The sequence below is a fragment of the Diabrotica virgifera genome, chromosome 3 (genome assembly GCF_917563875.1).
Source record: "Diabrotica virgifera virgifera chromosome 3, PGI_DIABVI_V3a".
Lineage (NCBI taxonomy): Eukaryota > Metazoa > Arthropoda > Insecta > Coleoptera > Chrysomelidae > Diabrotica > Diabrotica virgifera.
In genome coordinates, this window is record NC_065445.1 from 87,398,581 (window position 1) to 87,421,016 (window position 22,436).

The following is a 22,436-nucleotide window of genomic DNA, read 5'->3' on the forward strand; positions in this document are numbered from 1 at the left end:
AAACTAACGTATCTACTACAGTCAAGGAAAAAAAATGGAAATGGATCGGCCACACTTTAAGGAAACACCAAAGCAGCATAGCAAGACAAGCACTTGAATACCAACCAGAGGGGAAAAGAAAGAGGGGCAGACCAGACAACAGCTGGAAAAGAACAACAACGAGAGAACACAAAAAAATTGGACTAAGATGGGGTGAAGTCAAAAAGAGAGCAAAAGATAGAAGAGAGTGGAGGGAATTAGTTCACAATTTATCCAGAGAATAAAAACAAAAGAAGATGCGCTGTCCCGGCCAGACAGCAATCTTACACTTTTGGCCAAGAAACGCATAAGCGCCCAATACTCCACAAGGAGGGATGGAACGAGAGAGAATGCAATAAAATACGTGTAGGTGGCGAAAATATGCTAAAATTGATTTTGGACCACCACTGTGGCTTTGGGGCGCAAAGACAGTAAAATGTGCATAGGTCATAATTTGTAGGTTACACTGTGTTGTTTTATTTTACATAAGTACTTTATCAATAAAACAAACAGATGACGAAAAAGAAAACAAAAACTGGAGCCTGCCAAAGCATATATGAGGTTTACGGCGCCACTGTGCCGTAACGGTTGCTTATACGAAAAAAATGAATAGGACCTAATTTTTAGAGTAAATAGTGGTCTTTATTCTTGTATAACTTTTGTTTAAAAGGAATGCATAGGTAATGAGAAAATCGTAAAAACATCCTCGCCAAGGGATAGGGGTAGTTTTTGCAGTATATTTTCAAGGATAGGGGTGGTTTCCGCAGGGATGTTGCAATAACCATGTATATTTTTGAAAAGCACTATTGATGAAGCATATGCCCATATGAATCAAAAAGCATAAAACAAAAAAAAATTTCAACCCCCCCATTTTATTTATTTTTTTTTGGCTGCAGGGGTTGCAGTAGGAAATCGCTTTTGGTGTACATGCATGGGTAATAATAACGTGCATAAAATTATATATGAAGCATATTAATAAAGGGCATTGTGTGCGAACGATTCCAAGAAAATCACTTTATTTATTAATTCTTCTTTTTTTTGGGTGGTTCCGGGGAAAAAATGGGGGTGCATTATACAAATTTGTAAATAGCACCAGTACATGGGTAATCGTTGAAAGTCTTTAAACTCTAGCATAATCGGTTGAGATGGTATAAAAAGGGGTTTTTTAAAATGTAACACCCTGTAATTAAAAAAAGGGCAATTACCCTTAAGTGAAACCTATACCAAAAAATCAATCAATTATTTGCGAATAATTGCGGTTAGATTTCTTCTTAACTTCCGTTACAGTTAGGGAAAAATATATATTTTTTTAAAACATCTTTTTTAAAAACTTGTCAAATTTGGGGCGCCACCCCCGCTAAACGGTGGATGATAGACATATTTTTTTTTTTTCCCTGGAAGCCGTCTGTTGTGAACCGGTTGTACTGCAGCCACTTGGCTTATTGTACATCTTCCATTGTTTATGAAACCCATTCCAGAATTCTGGAACCCTGTACCAGCTTGTACAGGTCTAGTGGGTGGGTGCCATATAATTTTGGAGTCATTTCGATGTCTCCGAAAAGTGTTTGCCGCCTCCGATCCAATGCCTCACAGTCATGCAAAATATGGTTGACTGTTTCAGGTTCTCTGTTACAGAGTCTGCAGCTCAAGTCTCCATAAAACAGCCCCATTGTATGCAGGTGACCCTTAACTGGCGCATGTCCAGTGAGGAAACCTGTTATGACTCTGAGCTGATTCCTGCTTGTTTTCAGCAGTAACTCAGCTCTACTAGCACATGTCCGTCCGATATACATCTTGCCATGTGTTTGACCGGGTACACTCTCCCAGTGTGAGTTGTGTTGGCTTCGGATCCAGGCTTTTTTTCGTTCGCGGACGGTGCTTTTTGGCACTCCCACGGCCGGCTCTGGACCCAGGTATTTTGTAGCTGATGCTCTCTTGGCAAGTGCATCAGCTCTTTCATTGCCGTATATGCCCCGATGACCTGGAACCCATACCAGTATAACACTGTTATGTTGTGCCAGTCTATCAAGTTCTTGTCGACATTCCCACACCAGCCTAGAGTTCACCTTAGGGCTTATAAGAGCCCCAATGGCTGCTTGGCTATCTGTGCATATGTTAACCCGCTGCAGTTCGAATGCCCTCAGGTTGTTTTCTCTTGCACACTGCAAGATTGCAAAAATCTCTGTCTGAAATACGGAGGTACATTCTCCCAGTGGAATAGAAATGTTGAAATTTCCACCACTATAGAATATTCCTGCGCCCGAACCGTCTGCAGTTTTAGACCCGTCCGTATACCAGGTGCAACCCTGCAGTCTGGGTCGAGAGTTTCCTCTGTCCCATTCGTCTCGTGGGCAAATGTCCACTTGAAAAGGTACTTCAGGCATATATCTTGATGTCATATGGTCAGAAATCATCATCCATTCGGCATCATTAATTTCATTCGTTATTTTACTATGTCCTGATTTAACTGGTACGTTGCTCAGGTTTTCTCGCAGTCTATAATAGCCCATTCTCGCCTCACCTCTTATTGTTATATGTAAAGGAGGGAGATCCAGTAGTGCCTCCATGGCTGCCGTAGGTGTGCCCCTCATAGCCCCCGTGATCCCGAGACAAGCAAGTCTTTGCACCTTGCTTAATTTGATGATGGCACTTTTTTGCTGCACTTTTGGCCACCATACCACTGATGCATATGTAATTGTGGGTTTTACTACCATGTTATAAATCCAATATACCATGTCTGGTCTCAAACCCCACATTTTTCCATGAGTACGTCTGGCTACCATTAACGTAGAAACCGCTCTCTTCGTTATTCTTTCTATCTGCTGATTCCAAGTAAGTCTTGAGTCTAATATTATCCCGAGATACTTTACTTCACTCACCAGATTTAAATGTATACCATTTAGACTTAGAGGACCCAATTCCTCTGAATTCCTTCTTTTAGTAAATTTCATGATTTTGGACTTTAGAGGACTGATGTTAAGCCCTACATTTGAAGTCCATTCTGTAACTACTGTCAGAGCCTGTTGCATTCGATCTCTGACTGTACCATTAAATTTTCCGTGGGCTAAGATGACTAGGTCATCCGCATAGCCCAGGACGTGATGCCTATCGTTGTCGAGTCTAGCTATCAGGCCATCCATGACCAGATTCCACAATAGAGGAGATAAGACTCCCCCCTGTGGGCAGCCTCTGGCTACCTGAGCTGACACTGTATCCCCTAGCAACGTAGCATATATCACACGGCTTCTCAGCATGCAGTCTATCCATCTACAGCTTGTTTCGTCTATTCCTTTTAGACGGATCGCCCTTGTGATCGCTTCGTAAGAGGTGTTGTCAAATGCTCCCTCAATATCGAGAAATGCACCCAACATCACCTCTTGGTTTTCTAGAACGTACTCCACTCTCTGTACAAGATGGTGCAGTGCCGTTTCTGTGGAGACTCCCGCTCGATATGCATATTGTCCCCGATGTATCGGACTTTCAACCAATACACCATCCCTGATATGCCTATCGAGCAGTTTTTCTAAGGTCTTCAGTACGAATGACATCAGACTTAATGGCCGCAGAGACTTGGCCCTTTCCTGTCCGATTTTGCCAGGTTTGGGTATAAAAGCCACCCTTATCAGCCTCCATGCTTTTGGTATGTACCCCAGCCCTAAACTAGCCTGCAGTATCTTACACAATTTTTTGAAAAGAAGGTCGTTTCCCTTCTGTAGAAGTATTGGATAAATCCCGTCCGGACCCGGTGATTTATATGGCTCGAATGAGTTTATTGCCCATTTGATTTTGTCCTGGTTTATAACTTCTTTTGCCACATGCCAGTTTTCCCTAGAACCATAATTCATGATATCCAGTCCGGTTTGCCATGTGTCTAGTGGTATCAGTTTTGTCTCAGACTCAGGAAAGTGCACCCTGAAAAGCTCTTTCAGGGTGTCTTCACCATTCTGAGTGTATTCACCTGACTCTTTTTGGAGCGAGGGAATACTTATCTGAGGGTCCTTTGAGAGAACTTTATGGAGCCTTGCCATTTCTGAAGTCCCTTCTATCTCTTCACAATGCCTTCTCCACGATTCTCTTTTTGCCCTTCTCAGTTCCTTATTGTAGTCAGTCAGAGCTTTGCGATAATCGCCCCACTCGCCTGACCTTTTGGCGAAATTAAATTTTCGTCTAACCTCTGTCCTTTGATTTGCAAGATTATGATTCCACCAGGGAACTTTCCTGTTGGAATTCCTGACTATCTCCGGACAGTTGTCTTCGAACGCTGACGTGACAATCTCTTGAAATTGTTCGGCAGCCATTTCTAGGTCCGATGTATGCCTTATCTTCCCGTTAATCCTGCCTAAGCTATATTCTATGTCTGCTTGATATGCTTCCCAGTTTGTTTTACGAGGATTACGATAAGTTTCCTTGATAAGCTCATTGCCTGTCATTTCAAAACAAATGTGTCGATGGTCTGAAAAGGACACCTCATCTGACACATGCCAGTTTTTCACAGTTCTAGCCACGTTAGTCGTGGCAACTGTTATATCAATCACCTCCTTCCGTCGTGAAGTCACGAAGGTTGGTTTGTTTCCTACGTTTAATATGTCTAAATTATGTTGCATTATAAACTGTAGTACTGACTCACCTCTTGCATTGGTGTTTGTACTGCCCCAAGTCAGATGGTGCGCATTCGCATCACAGCCAATGATCAATTGCAATCCATTTTTCCTGCAATCTCTCACTAGCTGCTCCAATTCCCTTGATGGTGGTTGTTCGGGATCATCATATGGGAGGTATGCTGATCCGAAAACTATCTGCTTCACCCCTCCTCCATCTATGATCTTCATCTTTACCGTGGTTAAATCCCTGGAACAGTGATTTATCAACGGCAGTGTTTTGATGTTTCGTTTGACTATTATGCAAGTTCTCGGGACATCGGCAGATCGGCTATATATAAGCTCTCCACCAATACCCGATAGACCTCTTATTTTGCCCTTGTAAACCCAGGGTTCTTGTATCAAGGCTACATCAAACCTTCTCATGGCGACAGTAAGTTCTGCCGAAGCTGACTTACTATGCTGGAGATTCGCTTGCAGGATTCTGATTGGAGCCATCAATGCCTCTGATGGTTTTGAAGGATATCTTTTCAAGTCTGTAATACGCCTTGAAATTTGCAGCCTTCAATGTTTTATAGGAGACCTCGTCGATCGTGTATACGAGGATTTGCATGTCCTCTCCGACCTTCCGATTTTTCAACAACCAGTCTTCCGTCTTAAGGTCTTTATTTTGCCTCTCTAAACGGGTTCTGACTGTTGATTCTTCAGCCTCTTTCTCGGGGATGCGGGCGAGGACCATAGGGCGTTTTGGCATGTGGCTGGGATCGACCACATTTAAGTCGACTCCTTCCCACAGGCCCTCCATAGTCCTTACCACCTCAGTGGTCCATTTTTTGGTATGTTCGTTAGCACAGTTTACCCACAGAGTACCTGCGCTAAACGATGTTTTATGGAACTGTAGCAGTTGATTTTGACTTCCAACAGGAGCCTCATCCACTGCTAGCTTTAGTTTGTTGATGATCAGGTCTGCGTGAGCCTGATCTAGTTGAGTATCCGGATGGTGCCTGTGTGCCACCGCTATCCTGAATACTTTTGTGACATTGCTGTATGACCTAGTCTGCTCATGAGAGCTCCTTGGTCTCTTAGCAACCCTTTGTTGCGGGGGGGTAATGGTATTCTCCCGCGGTCTCTTTTTACCCTCGGGTTTTACCAGTACTCCCGTTTTGTTTTTATGGGGATTTGCTGTGGTCCATGTTCCAGCAGCCATTTTTGCCTTTTTCGTCATCTTTCTTTTTTGAGCTCCAGAAAGGCGTTTTTTGCTACTTTGTGCAGAGTCTGTTCCGCTTGGAACAACTTCTGGCTCAGTATTTGGGACAGATACAGAATCCACGACTGAAGTCACCTCTGCGTCCGTTCCCGTTTTTGTGTTTGTTTTTTCAATCTCGTTCTCCATATTTGTTCCCACGAGTTGGGACGAATTGCTGTCAGGCACGGCAGTGCGCTCTTACCGTGCTAAGGCTATAATCCCCCAGAGTTCGCCATCTCTCTAGGGCATCGCTTTAGATACACTTTACTCCCTGTACCATGCATCCCGTCGGCACGATGGTGTTACACCTTAGGATTGGGAGGATGGATCATTTGGCGTTACCCAGGGTGCACCACGTGGAGGCGATCCATCGCTACACCCCCATATGATAGATATGATAGACATATGCTGTTGAAAACAAATCGTAGAAAATATAGTCCACTTTATAATTCTATAAAAGAAATTTTTTGTAAAAGGTACAGGAAGGGCTACGTTCCGCAAAAACCACAAATTACCCCCTTTAAAGGGGTGAAAAGGGGGATTCCGGGGCGAAATTTTTTCAGAAAAAGTTAGTCCTATAATAAGCACCCCTCAATACACCAGAAAAAAAATTAAACCGGACTTGTGTCCATTTTGCAAGGTTCAACCTCTGTTTCCTACACTACAATGCGAGGCCAAAAATGTCTTAATTTTTACTTAGATTAGAGAGCGCAACCAGCACTCTTATCGACGATTTCACCTCTTGTTAGAGGCTCTTCAGAGAATGCATAGGTTGCTTTTCTCTAATCCAGTAAATTTTTCGACATATATTAGTCATATTTTTTATTTCATTTTCCATTCCCATTTATACAATAAATTAATCATAGATATTAACAGATATTTTTTGTTTACTTACATCTAGTGTAAAAAAATTATTTATTTTAATAATTTTGTATACAATAATTTTTAAACAATTTTTAACCATATAAACAGTTTATATCAATGTTTATATTTTAACCCTTGTGTTGCCAACTGGGTACCCTGATACCCATCAATCTACATTTTATTGAATATTTTTTTCTAACAAATAATTAACTATGGTTTGTTTTTAAACCAAGAGGAGTAATTCAAATTTACCGCGCCGTAATGCTTGTTTGTAATTGGTTCAACCTCAGACAAGTTTACTCCACTGTTATAATTTTGACACTAATGACATTTATTTATAGACACACGCCGATGTGATCAACCAAAAAAGAAGATGTATTTGGTGATTTTTCCAGTGACTTTCTTGGGTGTGAATCTGTCTTTTTAGTTTACTCCTCCTGGTTTAAAAACAAACCATAATAACCTCTCAAATCCCCATGACTTGATTAATTTTCTATAGATGTATAAGCTGTCAGATTTATTTTATTTATTTATTTGAACCAAGAAATTTTTGTGTTAAAATAAAAATTTGCATAATAAAGATCATGGATTTCATATAATATTTGAATATTTTTACGCAAAAAGGCAGTAAATTACTACATATATGAATAAGTATTTTCTATGGGAAATAAGCCACAACTAAAAAATGAATTTATTAACGTTTCGAAGCCCAAATGGGGCTACTACAAAAGTATTTTGTATTTTGACAACGAAACCCGATTTGGGCTTCGAAACGTTAATAAATTCATTTTTTAGTAAAATTGTGGCTTATTTCCCATAGAAAATACTTACATATATGAATGACTATATTCTATGCATGTTGTTTATTTTTTGTGGTATGCTCATCTAGACTCCCTTTTAGAATTTACCACAGCATTCTGATCTTTCTTTGTTTGCAAATAGGTGACAAATGTAGCACCATCCAACAAGTTTTCTGCCAGTGTTGTCTCATGGTTTATTATGAGTAGATAATTTTTAACTGTAATCAGCTTATAGTAAGTTTCAATCACTAGTTTTGTTAAATGGTGTCACATTATGCCGATTTAAAGCTCGCTCTCCAATCAATGGCATAGCCAGCTCTTCAATCAATGGCATAGCCAATTCTTCAGCAAACTGGTGCAAAAGTCTCCTTTCGTTCCTTATCTTCAATATCATATTATTATTTTTGTAATCAACAGCATAAACAGCAATACTCTGGGCTAATTAGCAAAATTCATGGAAAAGTTATTTACCAGCAATTTTATTGCTGGAATCGAATTATAAGATCCTATATATTAATAATATAGGTATGCAAAGTCCGCAGATAGTGTGCCACTTTTTTTATAAACAAAATGGCGCCGACAAATCGTATTTTTTTCAATTATTGCTCTATAACTCCGAAGATTTTAACTTTACAACAAAAACATCCAAATAAAAATTCACCGCAATTAAATTCTGCATAGAGATATGTTTTTCACGATTTGCTCCGACGAAAATGGCCTATTCTCCGATAATCAGCCCAGACTACAAGTGAGATGTCAAGAATGTTGTAGAAAAAAGCTAGTGGTCTCCTACTTGTTAGCCCTAGTGTAGGGTATCTCATGCACATTTGATCCATTGTATTAACACCAGTTTTGCATTTATTATAAAACAAAATCATTTATGGTTCCTTATAATACTTTGTTTTTCTTCTGGACCAAGAGCTAGCAACTTCGGAAAAAAAATTTTGAGACGGCTGATTCTTTCATATAATGTTCCCTATGCTTCCTCGAACACCGCACCGGTCGTCTGGCTACTGATACAGGTTGCGGTCATTCCTGCGCAGCACACTTGTACAGGTAAACATATCGAATTTAAAATTATTGTAAGACGAAAATTTTTTTTGTCATTACTTTTCAAACATTATTAGAAATATGAACTGTAATTGCCAGACATTTCTGTGGTTTAAAAAGTAATGACAAAAAATTTTTCGTCCTAAAATAATTTAAATTCAATATACAGGGTGATTGATGAGTGTGATAAAGCTCAGTCGATCCGATATAGTAATAGATAGCAATAAAAGTTAATAATAAAAATTTTGGCCAACTTTCAGCTTCACATTACGAAATTAGTTATGATTGTTACAGGGTGTTCGATAACATAGTGACAGACCAAACTTATGTTTTTTAAATGGAACACCTTATATTTTATTTTATATTCGAAATCCTCTTAACTTCCCCATATAAAGGTTTGTTATGTTATATAGGGCTTTTACAAAGTTATAACCAATTTTTTATGAAAATCGTAACAAGTTCAGCTCCCTGTATAAATAAAAAAAGCACAACAGCGATGGTTTATTGGTGTCATATTTTTTTGTTGATTGTGAAAATTCTTAAGAATTGTTGATATTGCTAATTTTCCTTATATCGAATACAGGGTTATACAGTTTTCGAGATATTTTCATTTTTCAGAGCAAGTTATTAATTAGGGTGTTCTATTAAAAATTACTGTGAAAATAATGTACTTGCGTTTTGACTCACCCTGTATTCGATATAAAGAAAATTAGCAATATCAACCATTTTTATAAATTTTGACAATCAACAAAAAAATATGGCACCAATAAACCATTGTTGTTGTGCTTATTTTTATTTATACAGGGAGCTGAACTTATTACGATTTTCATATAACATTGATTATAACTTTGTAAGTACCCTGTATAACATAACAAACCTTTATATTTTTGTGATGGGGAAGTTAAGAAGATTTCGAATAAAAAATAAAATATGGGGTGTTCCATTTAAAAAAGCAAAAGTTTGGTCTGCCACTATGTTATCGAACACCCTGTAACATTCTAACTAATTTTGTAATGTGAAGCTTAAAGTTAGCTACAATTTTTGTTATTAACTTTTATTGCTATCTATTACTATTGCGGATCTACTAAGCTTTTTCACACTAATCAATCACCCTGATTTTGTGTTTACCGGTACGGTTGTGTTGCGCAGTAATGAACGCAACCTGTATCAGCAGCCAGATGGCCGGTACGATGTTCGAGGAAGCATAGGGAACAATATATGAAAGAATCAGCCGTCTTAAAATGATTTCTCGAAAACGTTGCTAGCTCTTAGACTATTCTGTATCTATATAAGAACATAATATCATAACTTTTTCATGAAAGTCAAAAAGAATTGGCAGAATTCTCTAATTTTGGAAGCTTTCCGTTCTTGAGGAATGTATGGCTTGTTTTGTTGGCTAAAAATAGTGAGTTTCCACGAAAGAAGAGCTTTACTTAAAAGCTTGTGAATAATTAATCTTCAAATTTACCTGCAAGTTGAAACCAACTGCAAGTCCTTTGATAGCTCTCATTGATTGATAACTCGAGTATTACCTATCTGGCTCCTATAAATAATTCCTTTGAGCGAAAAACCATTTTCTGCATCATACATATATCCTACACACACTTATGCCATATAGACAAGGCGAAAACGGCGGGTCCGTCGGGAAAAATATTCCCATGAGATTTTTTTGCATAATCACATTCATGACACATCCCAGAATAAGGTTCAAGAAGTCGCCCATGTGAAAAGTGGTTCATTTTTTTTTAATCAAATTGCAAAAATCAATATTTTTGGCTCGAACATTTTTTTGTAGGTTTTTTGGACCATTCTGGATAAAAAAGGTCTCTTATAATTTTTCTCTAAGATCGTTTTCGAGTTAATAGCAATTTAAAATTGAAGAAAACGAAAAATTGTGATTTTCAAGGTCTAATAACTGGGTTAAAAGTTATTATTATGAAAATCAGAAAGTGACTAAATCAAAGTTTAATGCCCCCCCTACAAGATCCTGAAGAAATTTTTGTCATTATTTTATTACTAAGCTGTTATTTTTAAGTAATAATAATGAGCGCCATGCACGAGGTAGGCGGCCGTAAATGTGAGTGCAAGTAAGATGCACAATTGGGCTGCCGGAGTGGCATCTCTCTCTCGCACTCAGCACTTACGGCCGGCTACCACGTGCATGGCGCTCAATCTAATTACTTAAAAATAACAGCTTAGTAATAAAATATTGACAAGAATTTCTTTAGGATCTTGTAGGGGGCATTAAACTTTGATTTAGTCACTTTCTGACTTTCATAATAATAACTTTTAACCGAGTTATTAGCCTTGAAAATCGCCATTTTTCGTTTTTTTCAATTTTAAATTGCTTATAACTCGAAAACGATCAACTTTAGAGAAAAATTATAAGAGACCTTTTTTATCTAGAATGGTCCAAAAAACCTACAAAAAAATTGTCCGAACCAAAAATATTGATTTTTGAAATTTGCTTAAAAAAAAATTGTTCAAAAAAATTTGGCCCACTTTTCACGTGGGCGACTTCTTGGACCTTACTCTGGGATGTCTCAGGAATGTAATTATGCATAAAAATCTCATGGGAATATTTTTCCCAACGAACCCGCCGTTTTCGCCTTGTCTAATAGTTAGCAGACTTTGACAGCATATACTAAGTGAACTTCATTCTCCATTTAAAAGGAAAGAGCTGTTCATTGATAGTAAATTTTGTGTTGGCTTATAAATAGCAGCCAGGTTTGCATTATTTAGCGTGTTCTAAACATCAGCAACTAGTGCAGCTTTATCATTAGCTGTTCATGCACAACATGACAACATGTATTCTGGTCATCAAATGGAATAAACCATAAAATCGATTGGAATCATCGTCATCCCACTCATGTATACTGCCATCCTAAGCCAAAAGAGGGTATCTCAAAATTTTTCGATTTTTATATTATTTATTTATTTATTTATTTATTATTTATTTACGGACCGAAGTCCATTAGTACATGATACAATTAAAATGTCACACAAATTAGAAAAATAAGATCTAGTAGGTACAAAATTGGTAAATACAATAACAAACAACAATAAAGAATAAAATTACTTGCTCTCATTTAACAATTGAGAGCTAGAACATTTTGAAATTGACAAATACAACTTATCCTAGAACAAAGACAATAACAGTAGTTGACAAATCAGTCTTGAAATTAGAACATTAAGTTAAGTATAAATGTAATTGTGTGGAAAACGCAGTAAAGTCGTTCACAAAGAAATCAATTTGCGGAGATAATGTGTTTGCTAATTTAATAGTTAAGGGCCGGTTGTTTGAACGCTAATCAACAATGATCATTATCAAATATTTAATTACTGGCACCAAAACTGTCAATGTCAACTTTGTTTGGGTTGCTGAAAACATAATTAATTACAATTATGAGATTTATTATTAATTATGTTAATAATTATTGTTATATTAATTGATTATAGACTCCACAGACTTTTTAACAACCCAAAAAAAGTTGACATTGACAGTAATTAATTATTTGATAATGATCATTGTTGATTAGCGTTCGAACAACCGGCCCTTAGAGAGATAGGAACTTGAACCATAATTTGTGCGGTTAATGACCTCGTGGAAGGTGGTCACAGAACGGGTGGTTCTTGAAGGTACATGTAGACCAATTTTATTTAAAAGTGGGATACAGAATTTATGACCATGAATTAAGTTATATAAGAAGCAAAGATCTTTATGTTGACGACGACTCTGTAATGAGTCAAGTCGAATAATTTGCAGTAAAGACTCATAACTTTGACCAGTGAGATGCATCTTATAAGCATAATAACGTAAGAATTTACGCTGAACTTGTTCGATTTTATTAATATGACAGTTATATTGAGGTGACCAAACACATGATGCATAATCTAAATGTGGTCTAACCAAAGAACAATAAAGAAATTTTAAAGAACGACCAGTCGTAAAGTCATAGCTGCATCTTTTAACAAAGCCAAGCATCTTTAATGACTTAGAAACCATGCTATTAATGTGTAGGTTGAAATTCAAGTTAGTATCAAGAATAACACCCAGATCTATAACTGAGTCAACTAATTGTAACCTAGTGTCCCGTATAAAGTAAGAATTATTCTCAAAGTGTCTTAGTCGAGTAAAAGTTATAGCATGGCATTTGTTTGCATTTAAGTCCATACCATTAAGTGAGCACCATTCCACAAGACCATTAAGATCTGATTGCAAATTGTAGTGATCCAAATCAGAGGTAATTATGTGAAATAATTTAAGGTCACCAGCAAATAGAAGAAATTGAGCAAAATTGAAGCTTTTATTTATGTCATTTATAAATAAATTAAAAAGGATAGGTCCTAAGTGGGAGCCTTGAGGTACACCCGATGTAACTATAATTTCATTAGAGAAATAATTCTTAATACGAACTATCTGCCTTCTATCTAATAGATAATTTCAAATCCAACTAAGCAGAGGATCAGAGAAACCCAACTGTTCGATCTTATGTAACAATAACGTATGGTTGACTCTATCGAATGCCTTGGAAAAATCTGTATAAATCGCATCTACCTGTTGTTTACTTTCCAATGCTTCATTTAAGAAGGAGGTATAATTTAACAAGTTCATTTCAGTTGATCTCCCCATAACAAAACCATACTGTTGTTCAATGATTACATTTTGTATAGTAGACTTAATTTTGTCACATATTAAACTCTCGAATAGTTTAGGTATAGTATTAAGGATACTAATAGGTCTGTAGCTCTGTACCCTGCTTCTATCTCCATTCTTGAATATCGGTGATATAAAACTAACTTTCCAAACGGGAGGGAATTCACTCGTTTGTAATGATTTTTGAAAAATAAAGAATAAGGGACGAGCAAGATTAAAACTACAGTATTTCAGTAACTTGGGTGGGATTCCATCAGGCCCTGGACCCTTATGTATGTTTAGCTGGGATAACTTGGTATATACCTCTGAAATAGATAAGTCACAACCAGTAATGTTGAAACTAGTGTTAGCCCTTGCACTATTTGGAATAGGACGTTCGTCCTCACTATATACTGCAGCAAAGTACTGAGCAAACATCTTGGCTATGGTAGGACCATCGGAACTGGTTTGGCCATTATGGTTTAAAGTGTTCGGAATGCTATTATTGTTCCTTTTAGAATTTACGAACCTCCAGAAGCTTTTAATGTTACTAGGAAGTGTATGTTCAACGTTTGCTACAAACTGATTGTATACTTGACCTGATAAGGACTTGCATATCGACCTCAATCTAGAAAATTCATTATAGTCTTGAGGTAACCTGGTCACTTTAAATTTCTTATGAGCTTTCTTTTTAGCAATGACGCAGTTTCTTAACTCTCGGGTATACCATTTAGGAAAATTGCCGGTATAAAACTTTTTCATTGGTACATAAACATCGATAGCGCCATATAAGACATCATAAAGTATATTGACCATATCATCTAAACTTTTTAAACTTTTGTCTCTGAAAATTTCATCCCAGTATATTGTGTCTAAGTAATCAGAAATACCTTGAAAATTTGCTGATTTAAAGTCGTAGAAAAAGCCTTCAGCTTTCATTTCATCAGTTAAAACATCTCCGCGGTTTAAATTAAAGCATAAAGGAGGGTGGAAACTATCGGGGTCAACTAATCCCTCATCAGCTTCTGCGACAATGCAATTTTCATCATGAACCAAAACTAGATTAAGTAATGAGTTTACATTATTATAGATGTTATTGCATTGGAAAAGATTTTGATAGAAACATATATGATTCATAATATTTATAGCATCTTCTTCGATTAAAGGAATGTCGTAGAACAAAAATTATCATGAGACCAAGTACAGTGTAGGTTGAAGTCCCCTGCAATACAGAAATGAGAGGTGGGAAATGTATTTGAAAGATTATCGATACTGTTATTGAAAGAGATATATTTTTCTAAAGCAGACTTAGGAGGAAAATAAAGCGCTCCCACAATAAGCGGACAATTAGTACTGCCAACAGCCACATATATTCGTTCTATACCTGGAAAAGATTCCAGCAGTCTACTAGGGATAGATGAGCGTACTGCAATTAGAACTCCCCCCCTCTGCTCGCAGTACTAGTGAGGTGAGAACGGTCCTTTCTATATATTACATAATCAGTAAGATCAGGTTCTGAGTCAAATATTTGGTCATTTAACCAAGTTTCAGTAAATATAATTATATCATAACAAACACCCTGCGAATTGTTTCTAATAACATGAAGTTTAGTGCGCAATCCACGACAATTTTGATAAAAGATAGAAAAAGGAGACTTATGAAGATGGTTAAAACTTAGTTTTTTGTAACAATTTGAGGTACACCACGAATATACTTAATTATTAAATTTTGTTCGCCCTTGGAAGTCCGGTCTTGTAGTTGCGTCTTCATATTTTTCTCATAAGCTTGCTGTTTTGGAGTTAGATCAGGAGTTATGAATACATGCGAACCTTTTAATGCTGAACGGCCTTTTAATATAGTTTGGACATCATAATTACTGGGTAAGACAACTTTAAGGCTTCTGTTACCAGACTTATTCTTCTTTCCTACTCTAACAGCCTTTTGAATAGGTATGGGCTGATTGGTAATTTTCATAAAAACTGACTTTACTGCTTCCATATCGTTGTTGGATTCAGGCATATTAAAGATCATCAAATTATTTGAGCGTTGTTGACGTTCATAAATTTTTGCAAGAGTATTTTCATCCGACGAACTATTCCCTTTTAAATTGCTTTTTAATATTTCAAGTTCATTTTTTAGTTCCTTGGTTTCCTTATCTTTTTCTTTCCTCAACTGCTTAATATCATTTTTGATGGTATTCACTTCTATGTTTAGTTTGTCAATCTGTTGCAATAAAACAGGTATTTTCTTAAATGCTGATCGACATTCAAGACAAAAATATACTAGAGTCTTTTTCTGGATAACTACAGCTCTCAATTCTGATGCACATAGACCAGTGCAATTATTGGTGGCATGCATTGTTAAATGACAGCTATCGCAAGTAGCGGTTTTGTCTTCATCCTCCAAAGAATTTTTACAAGTTGAACATTTACTGACCATAATTGTTACTGTTTAATTATATTCAACTACTGGCCTATGGAACTTGAATAAATCGAGTTTTTGTCTGCTAATGAGGTTTTACAGTTTTTGTTATATGTTTATAAATTCTGCAGGAAGTAATTACATCAAATTGATGCACAGAAGACACAATTTGGAAAATTCAACAATGGATCTTGTACAGAATTTCATACAGTTTCCTTTGATATAAAAAGCAATATTTATTTTGAAGTATTTACCAACAGAAGACAGGATTTTGAGGAGCACTTTTTACACATCAACTCACTTCGACTGTGTTTTATGGTTCTTAAGGACCCCAAATACAATGTTTAACCTATTTTCTAAGCGAAAAAGACACATTTTAACTCCATAGTGCATAAAAATTGGTAATAAAATTAGACGCATCTATACGAGTGCTTGTAATAAAAAACCGATAAATCGCAATAACTCCACAACTTAAAATATTTAGATGCGTCTTTTTGGCTTAGGATGGCAGTATAGGTCATCCCACTCAAAGGTTCTTCAGGTATAAAATAATATAGAGACTGTTCTTTCTAGTGTATCTAAATAAAGAAACAAATTTACAGAACAGTGACTTGAGTTTATAAAGGCCATTCTATGTCATTCTATAATTTTATTTCTTTCAGAATATCTTCATCAGCCATAAATAAATCAATATACATCTAATGTATAATACAATTTTACATAAAAAAACGTATATGGGTACCCGAGTAACCCAGATGGCCAATAGTGTAATTTATTTGGTTGGTAACACAAGAGATAAGCTTATTTAAAGGAGATAAAATTTCTGGTTGTAGACAAAAGAGTATAACAGAAAAAATTTAAAAAGGAATGTACTAAAATGAACATGGATTAAAATTAGGAAACATTCTGTTACATGCAGTTGTGTGCCAGAATCACATCATCCTAAATAAATAAAAATTACAATAAATACAAGGGTTCTATTACTTTACCTCTTCGACGAGAAATGCAAAATCGACAGCAGTACTTTCGTTGTCAAGTATATTAAAATTTCTAAGGGCTCTTGCAGCACTGGACTGATGAGGTAGACAGCTATTAATACAATTTCCCATTGTTGTAGCAGCCCTAAAGGGACTGCGCTGATATCAAACCCCATAGGGCTTTAAAAATTTAAATGAATCTGTGATTGTTGTCTCGATGAGGGACAACTTTTGATTGTTTTACAATATGTTGTTTCATGAAAATATCTTCCAGCCACTATTAACATTAAATATAGAATCTTAATTGTTGCAAAAAATTACTTGTCTGAAAATATTGAAATCAAAATATTGGCACAGTCAGTTTGACAGATTTTATGACAGGTATAAAAAATAATGATATCTTCTAGAAAACTGTTTTCTAATGAATATATTTTTAATAAAAGTATATTATTTATTTCGTAGTCTATACATTTAAAGCACCAAACATTTAAGAAGATATGCCAATATTCATTTTTGAAATGTTTTTATAAACGTCATTAAACTTCCACTGTCATCTGTCATCGCTGAAATGTCAGTTGGTATCATTCTTCTAAAATTAGCGGTCTCTCTCTATCAAGGGTTTCAGCCAGGTTTATTTTTACATTATCAATTCATCATCATCATTCTCTTTGCCTTATCCATATGCGGGGTCGGCTTCCCTAATTGCATTTCTCCACTCAATTCTATCTTGGGTCATATCAATGTTAATCCCCTTTACCAACATGTCCTGCCTTATCGTCTCCCCCCCACGTCTTCCTCTCCTACTCCTTCCAGGAATCTGCACTTCAGCTGTTCTTCGAATTGGGTGATTAACGTATCGACGTTGAAAATGACCAAACCATCTTAACCTATGCTCTCTCATTTTGGCATCAATTGGTGCCACACCTAGACTTCCCCTAATATACTCATTTCTAATTTTATCCTTCTTTGTCACTCCACTCATCCATCTAAGCATTCTCATTTCTGCCACATGCATTCGTTGTTCCTCTTTCTTTTTCACTGCCCAACGTTCAGTTCCGTACATCATAACCGATCTTATGGCTGTTTTATAGAATTTTCCTTTCAGCTTCATTGGAACTTTCTGTCACATAACACACCACTCGCTTCTTTCCACTTCATCCATCCAGCCCTAATTCTACTGCATACATCTCCATCTATTTCTCCATTACTCTGTAATACCGATCCTAGGTACTTAAAACTATTGCTTTTCACAATCATTTCACCATCCAAAGATACCATTTTATTTATAGTAACTCCATCTTTAAATGAACATTCCAAATACTCTGTTTTTGTCCTACAAAGTTTTAAAACTTTTTCCTCCAGAGCTTGTCTTCACTGTTCCAGTTTTTGTTCTAAGTCTCTTTCACCCTTTCCTATTAACACTACATCATCAGCATACATTAGGCACCATGGAATGCTACCCTATAGTTTCGCTGTTATCTGGTCCAAAACTAATGAGAATAAATAAGGACTAAGCACCGAGTCATGGTGCAATCCTACTATCACCTGAAATTTATCAGTCTCTCCCACACCTGTCCTAACACTAGTCGTTACTCCCTCATACATATCTCTCACAATCTTTACATATCCGCCAGGGACTCCTTTCTTATTGAGTGCCCACCACAGAATCTCTCGAGGAACTCTATCATATGCTTTCTCAAGATCAATGAATACCATATGAGCGTTGGTCTCTTTATTCCTGTATTTTGTTGGTCTCTTTATTCCTGTATTTTTCCATCAGTTGCCTTACAATGCAAATTGCATCTGTTGTTGATCTGCCCTGCATAAAGCAAATTGATTATCGGATATTTCGGTTTCTTCACGTATCCGTCTATCAATTACTCTCTCCCAAATTTTCTTGGTGTGGCTAAGTAGTTTTATAGCCCTGTAGTTTGTGCATTGTTGTATGTATCCCTTGTTTTTGTAGACAGGTACTAATATACTGCTTCTCCATTCGTCTGGCATTTGTCCAACTTCCATAATTCTATTAAATAGACCTGCTAGCCAACTTATTCCTGTCTCTCCCAATGCTCTCCATACTTCCCCAGGAATATCATCTGGTCCGACTGCTTTTCCTTTCTTTATTTTTTGAAGCGCTTGAGCCACTTCCTCGTTTGTTATTCTGGTAACCATTGCTGTTACTGTCTCCATTAACTCCACAGGATGTCTGTCAAATTCTTAATTTAATAAGCTGTCAAAATACTTTCTCCATCTTTTTTTGACATCCTTTTCGTGAATTAGTATTTTAGTATTTTCATCTCGGGTACATCTAATCTGATTAAAATATCTTGCTTTCTTTGCTCTGTTTCCCAGATAGCACAAGTACGTTTTATGGACATCCAATGGACGTACATCTGTGTACATTGGAACGTCCAATGGACGTCCCGCTAAGGTACAATGGACATCCGATGGACGTCCAGAGTTCACAAAATTGGACGTCCATAGAACGTCCGCTACAAACGTACAGTGTACGTTGTTGAAGCTTTCAGTGTACATTTTATGTACATTCAATGTACATCTGATGTACATTTAATGTACGTCTTATGGACATTTTTGTAGGGCACTTTTCAGAAAGCAATCTAGTGTCCATAATTTTTTGAATACATACATAGCAAAAAGCCTTTAGGTATAGGAAATAGTTCCTATAATACTAAACTTATACTTTAAAATATTACACAAAATACCTTTTTTATTTCTCTTTATTATAACTTTATTATGTATACTTTATTATTGGCTATTTTATATATCTTTGTTTCGCCTTCCCTGGTATAAGTTGATCGTATAGGTTTGAATACGCTTCTGCTTTAGCTACTTTCGCTTCCTTTTTGGCGACCATATAGTTTTGAAGATCTATGTCCGATCTGGTTTCTTGCCACTTTTTATATAATGTTCCCTTCTCTTTTATTTTTCCTTGTACTTCATTTGACCACCACCAAGTCTCTTTATCCTCAAACTTCTTTCCTGACGTTTTCCCAAGTATTTCAATAGCCGTCTCTCTAATAATATTGGTCATTTTTCTCCAAATTGTGTTAGGGCTTCCTTTCATGTTCCAACATATTTTTTCTACTATTCTTTCCCTGAATAGACCTTCTTTCTCATCTTTTAAACATGATTTGCTACGAAAAATCAAAATATTCTAATACTTTATACATTATACCTATTTATTATTCGGCAAGCACAATCACAAGCATTTTTAACGATAAATTTATATGAACTAGCCAGAATCTGTTTTTGGATTATTTCAACAAAACGTTGTAAAAAATTGTCGATTATCGAGAAATATCGATTTGTTTGTTACAGAGGTTCTGGCTTGATATTCGCCTAAAATATTTTTTGCTTAAGGTGTATCTCCACAAAGCAACATACCTACTTCAACTTTAGTGTTTTACAATGCTAAAGTAGGTTGAATTAAGTTTAACATTTTTGTAACAAAGGGTCTCCACCCAAGCAACTTTGTTGTACCAAGGAGTTTGTTGCACGTATTTGCGACTAGATGCATCATCATGTATCCACTGAAGCAACAGCTGTTTATTATGCGCGACGAAAAAGGCACCCACTCCGGATTTCTTCATAGCCTTGTATTTCTTCCTCTCTCTGTAGAACTGGGCTTACAAATTTCTTATTTTTCGTTTTACCTCTTTTATATTTTCAGTTTATACTGCTACAAATCTTAGACCAGGCATCATGTTTAGCTTCTCTGTATTTATAATTTTTGTCAGTTGCATTCAAAAGATATGTATGTTGTTTATAATTATCTATTAAATTAATGCAGGCTTCTACAGTCCATTTAAATATTATTTCAATAACCAAATTCAGAAAACAAAACAAACAGTTCGAATCTGTCAACAAATAGCGACTACGACTAACTACAAGCCGTCCACAATGATGTTAACATTTGTTGCTGTTGAACAATGTTGCAACATTTCCTTTATGGTATTCTTTAAATTAATCGTATATAGTTTCTTCCCACTGATAGAATATTTTTTTGTTGGACACATTTCTTATATCAACTATATTATTATTTTTTCTTGAAACTGTTTAACACTCTCATTTAGTGATGTAACGAATGTCATTTTTTGAACATTCGCGCATACGAATGCGAATATTCAGTTTTTTTAAATTTGTTTCTATTTTTGTAATGTTTCCTAAATTTATAATGAAAAGTTAATTGATATTTAGTGTAAATCAATCTGAATCTTAAGCTTTATTACATAATACCAAATAATAAAAAAGTGAAGGCTGATAATGTGATTATACAAGGTTAAGTTCTATATATCTATTGCCCTTCATTTGTTCAAAGTTGAACGTAGGCCTCCCCCTTATTTTTCCACTCTTCTCGGTTCAGTGCTAATTCTGTCGATCTGGTCCCTGCGCATCTTTTTAGGTCATTCCACCATCTCGGATGTGGTCTGCCTCCTCCTCTTTTGCAGTCCCAAGGTCTCCAGTGAGTTATCGCTTCATTCCATCTTCCGTCTCTTTGTCTGCTGTTGTGTCCTGCATATTTCCATTTGAGAGTAGCTGCATGTTTGAGGTTAAGTTACCTTTTCTTAATAAAAAAAGATGAGATTTGAATGGATTTTGATTTGATTAACCTAATATTATCTTAAAATTATTTTTTTTCTGGTTTTCATATTCGCAAAACATTCGCACAAATTTCGCGAATGCGAATGCGAATATGCAAAAACATGCGAATATTCGCGAATGCGAAAATACGAATATTCGTTACATCACTACTCTCATTTAGACACTCAGCAAATATATTATTTTCCTTTAAATATAATCATATATAGGGATTGCAATCCAGCAGCATCTTCAATCCAGCTGGAATTTTGCAAGATTGGCCTGAATCCAGCTGCATCCAGCGCGGATCCAACAAAATGTGGAATCAAAATAAAAACACGATTTTAATGTTTTTTTTGCCTATATGCTAAATTTCTAAACAAAAAAAACATGAATTATTTAGTTTTTTGAAAGCGATACCTTAAAAACATAGGCCTTACCCACTTCGCACAGAACTGCACATATAGCCGGTTGCGGAGAAAGCCCTTCCGGCCTCTGTGCTGGTCGGTTTTATCAAATAGTCATAGACCATTGATTGAAAAACGATCGCCTTTCACTTCTTCGGTCTCATAAACCGCCATTTCCTTTTCCAAAATCTTTTCGTAATCTTTTTGAGAATCAGTTTTTTTGCTATAAATGTTTTCTCTTCCTCGTTTCAATTCAATCTCAAGTTCTTGTTCCATAGTAAAATTCACGGGCTCCGGATTAGTTGGCCCACCTTCTTCCATTATCTCTTGCACTGGTTCTACAGTTACTTGTTTTATTTTTTATCTCTTGTCGCATTGCATTGTTTTTCGGCATGGGGAAGTAACCTGGATTCTTTAGTCCTTCGTCATACTTTTTTGATTTTGTAAATACACTGATGTACCTGTAATCTCATAGAGGCGCCGTTCCGTGATTCTGTTGCGTAGTGCTTCCGATAGATCGGCATTAAGGCTAGAGTCCTGGCTATTTAGTTTGTCTGATACAAATTTCATGGTTGTGTAGGCCGCTATCAAAGTGGACTCTATTCTGCAAAGAGCTTCTACAGCCGATTAAAAGTGGCGATTAACTCATTGATTATCGACCACTCGCCAGCAGAGAATTTTATCGCAGAATCAATGTATATCAACGCTTTGTCGATGCAAAAGTTATAAGCTATAGAAACTTTCCAGCATACTGAGCTACTGCCAGCGCGATAGAATGGCAAGTTGCCGAGCTTTGAATAAAGAGGCTAATGAAGACATT

The 22,436-nt window shown here is 36.3% G+C and overlaps 1 protein-coding gene across 2 annotated transcripts in view; it reads right to left on the bottom strand.

The window, feature by feature from the left end:
• Nucleotides 1-17,153, bottom strand: part of LOC114330525 (uncharacterized) — a 54,953-nt gene extending 37,800 nt beyond the window's left edge. For both annotated transcript variants that reach the window (XM_028279875.2, XM_028279877.2), the window contains exon 1: nt 16,623-17,153. In XM_028279875.2, coding sequence (XP_028135676.1) covers nt 16,623-16,742 — 120 coding nt within the window. In that variant the 5' untranslated portion in view covers nt 16,743-17,153. The remainder of the gene's footprint in view (nt 1-16,622) is intronic.
• Between the last annotated feature and the right edge of the window lie 5,283 nt (nt 17,154-22,436).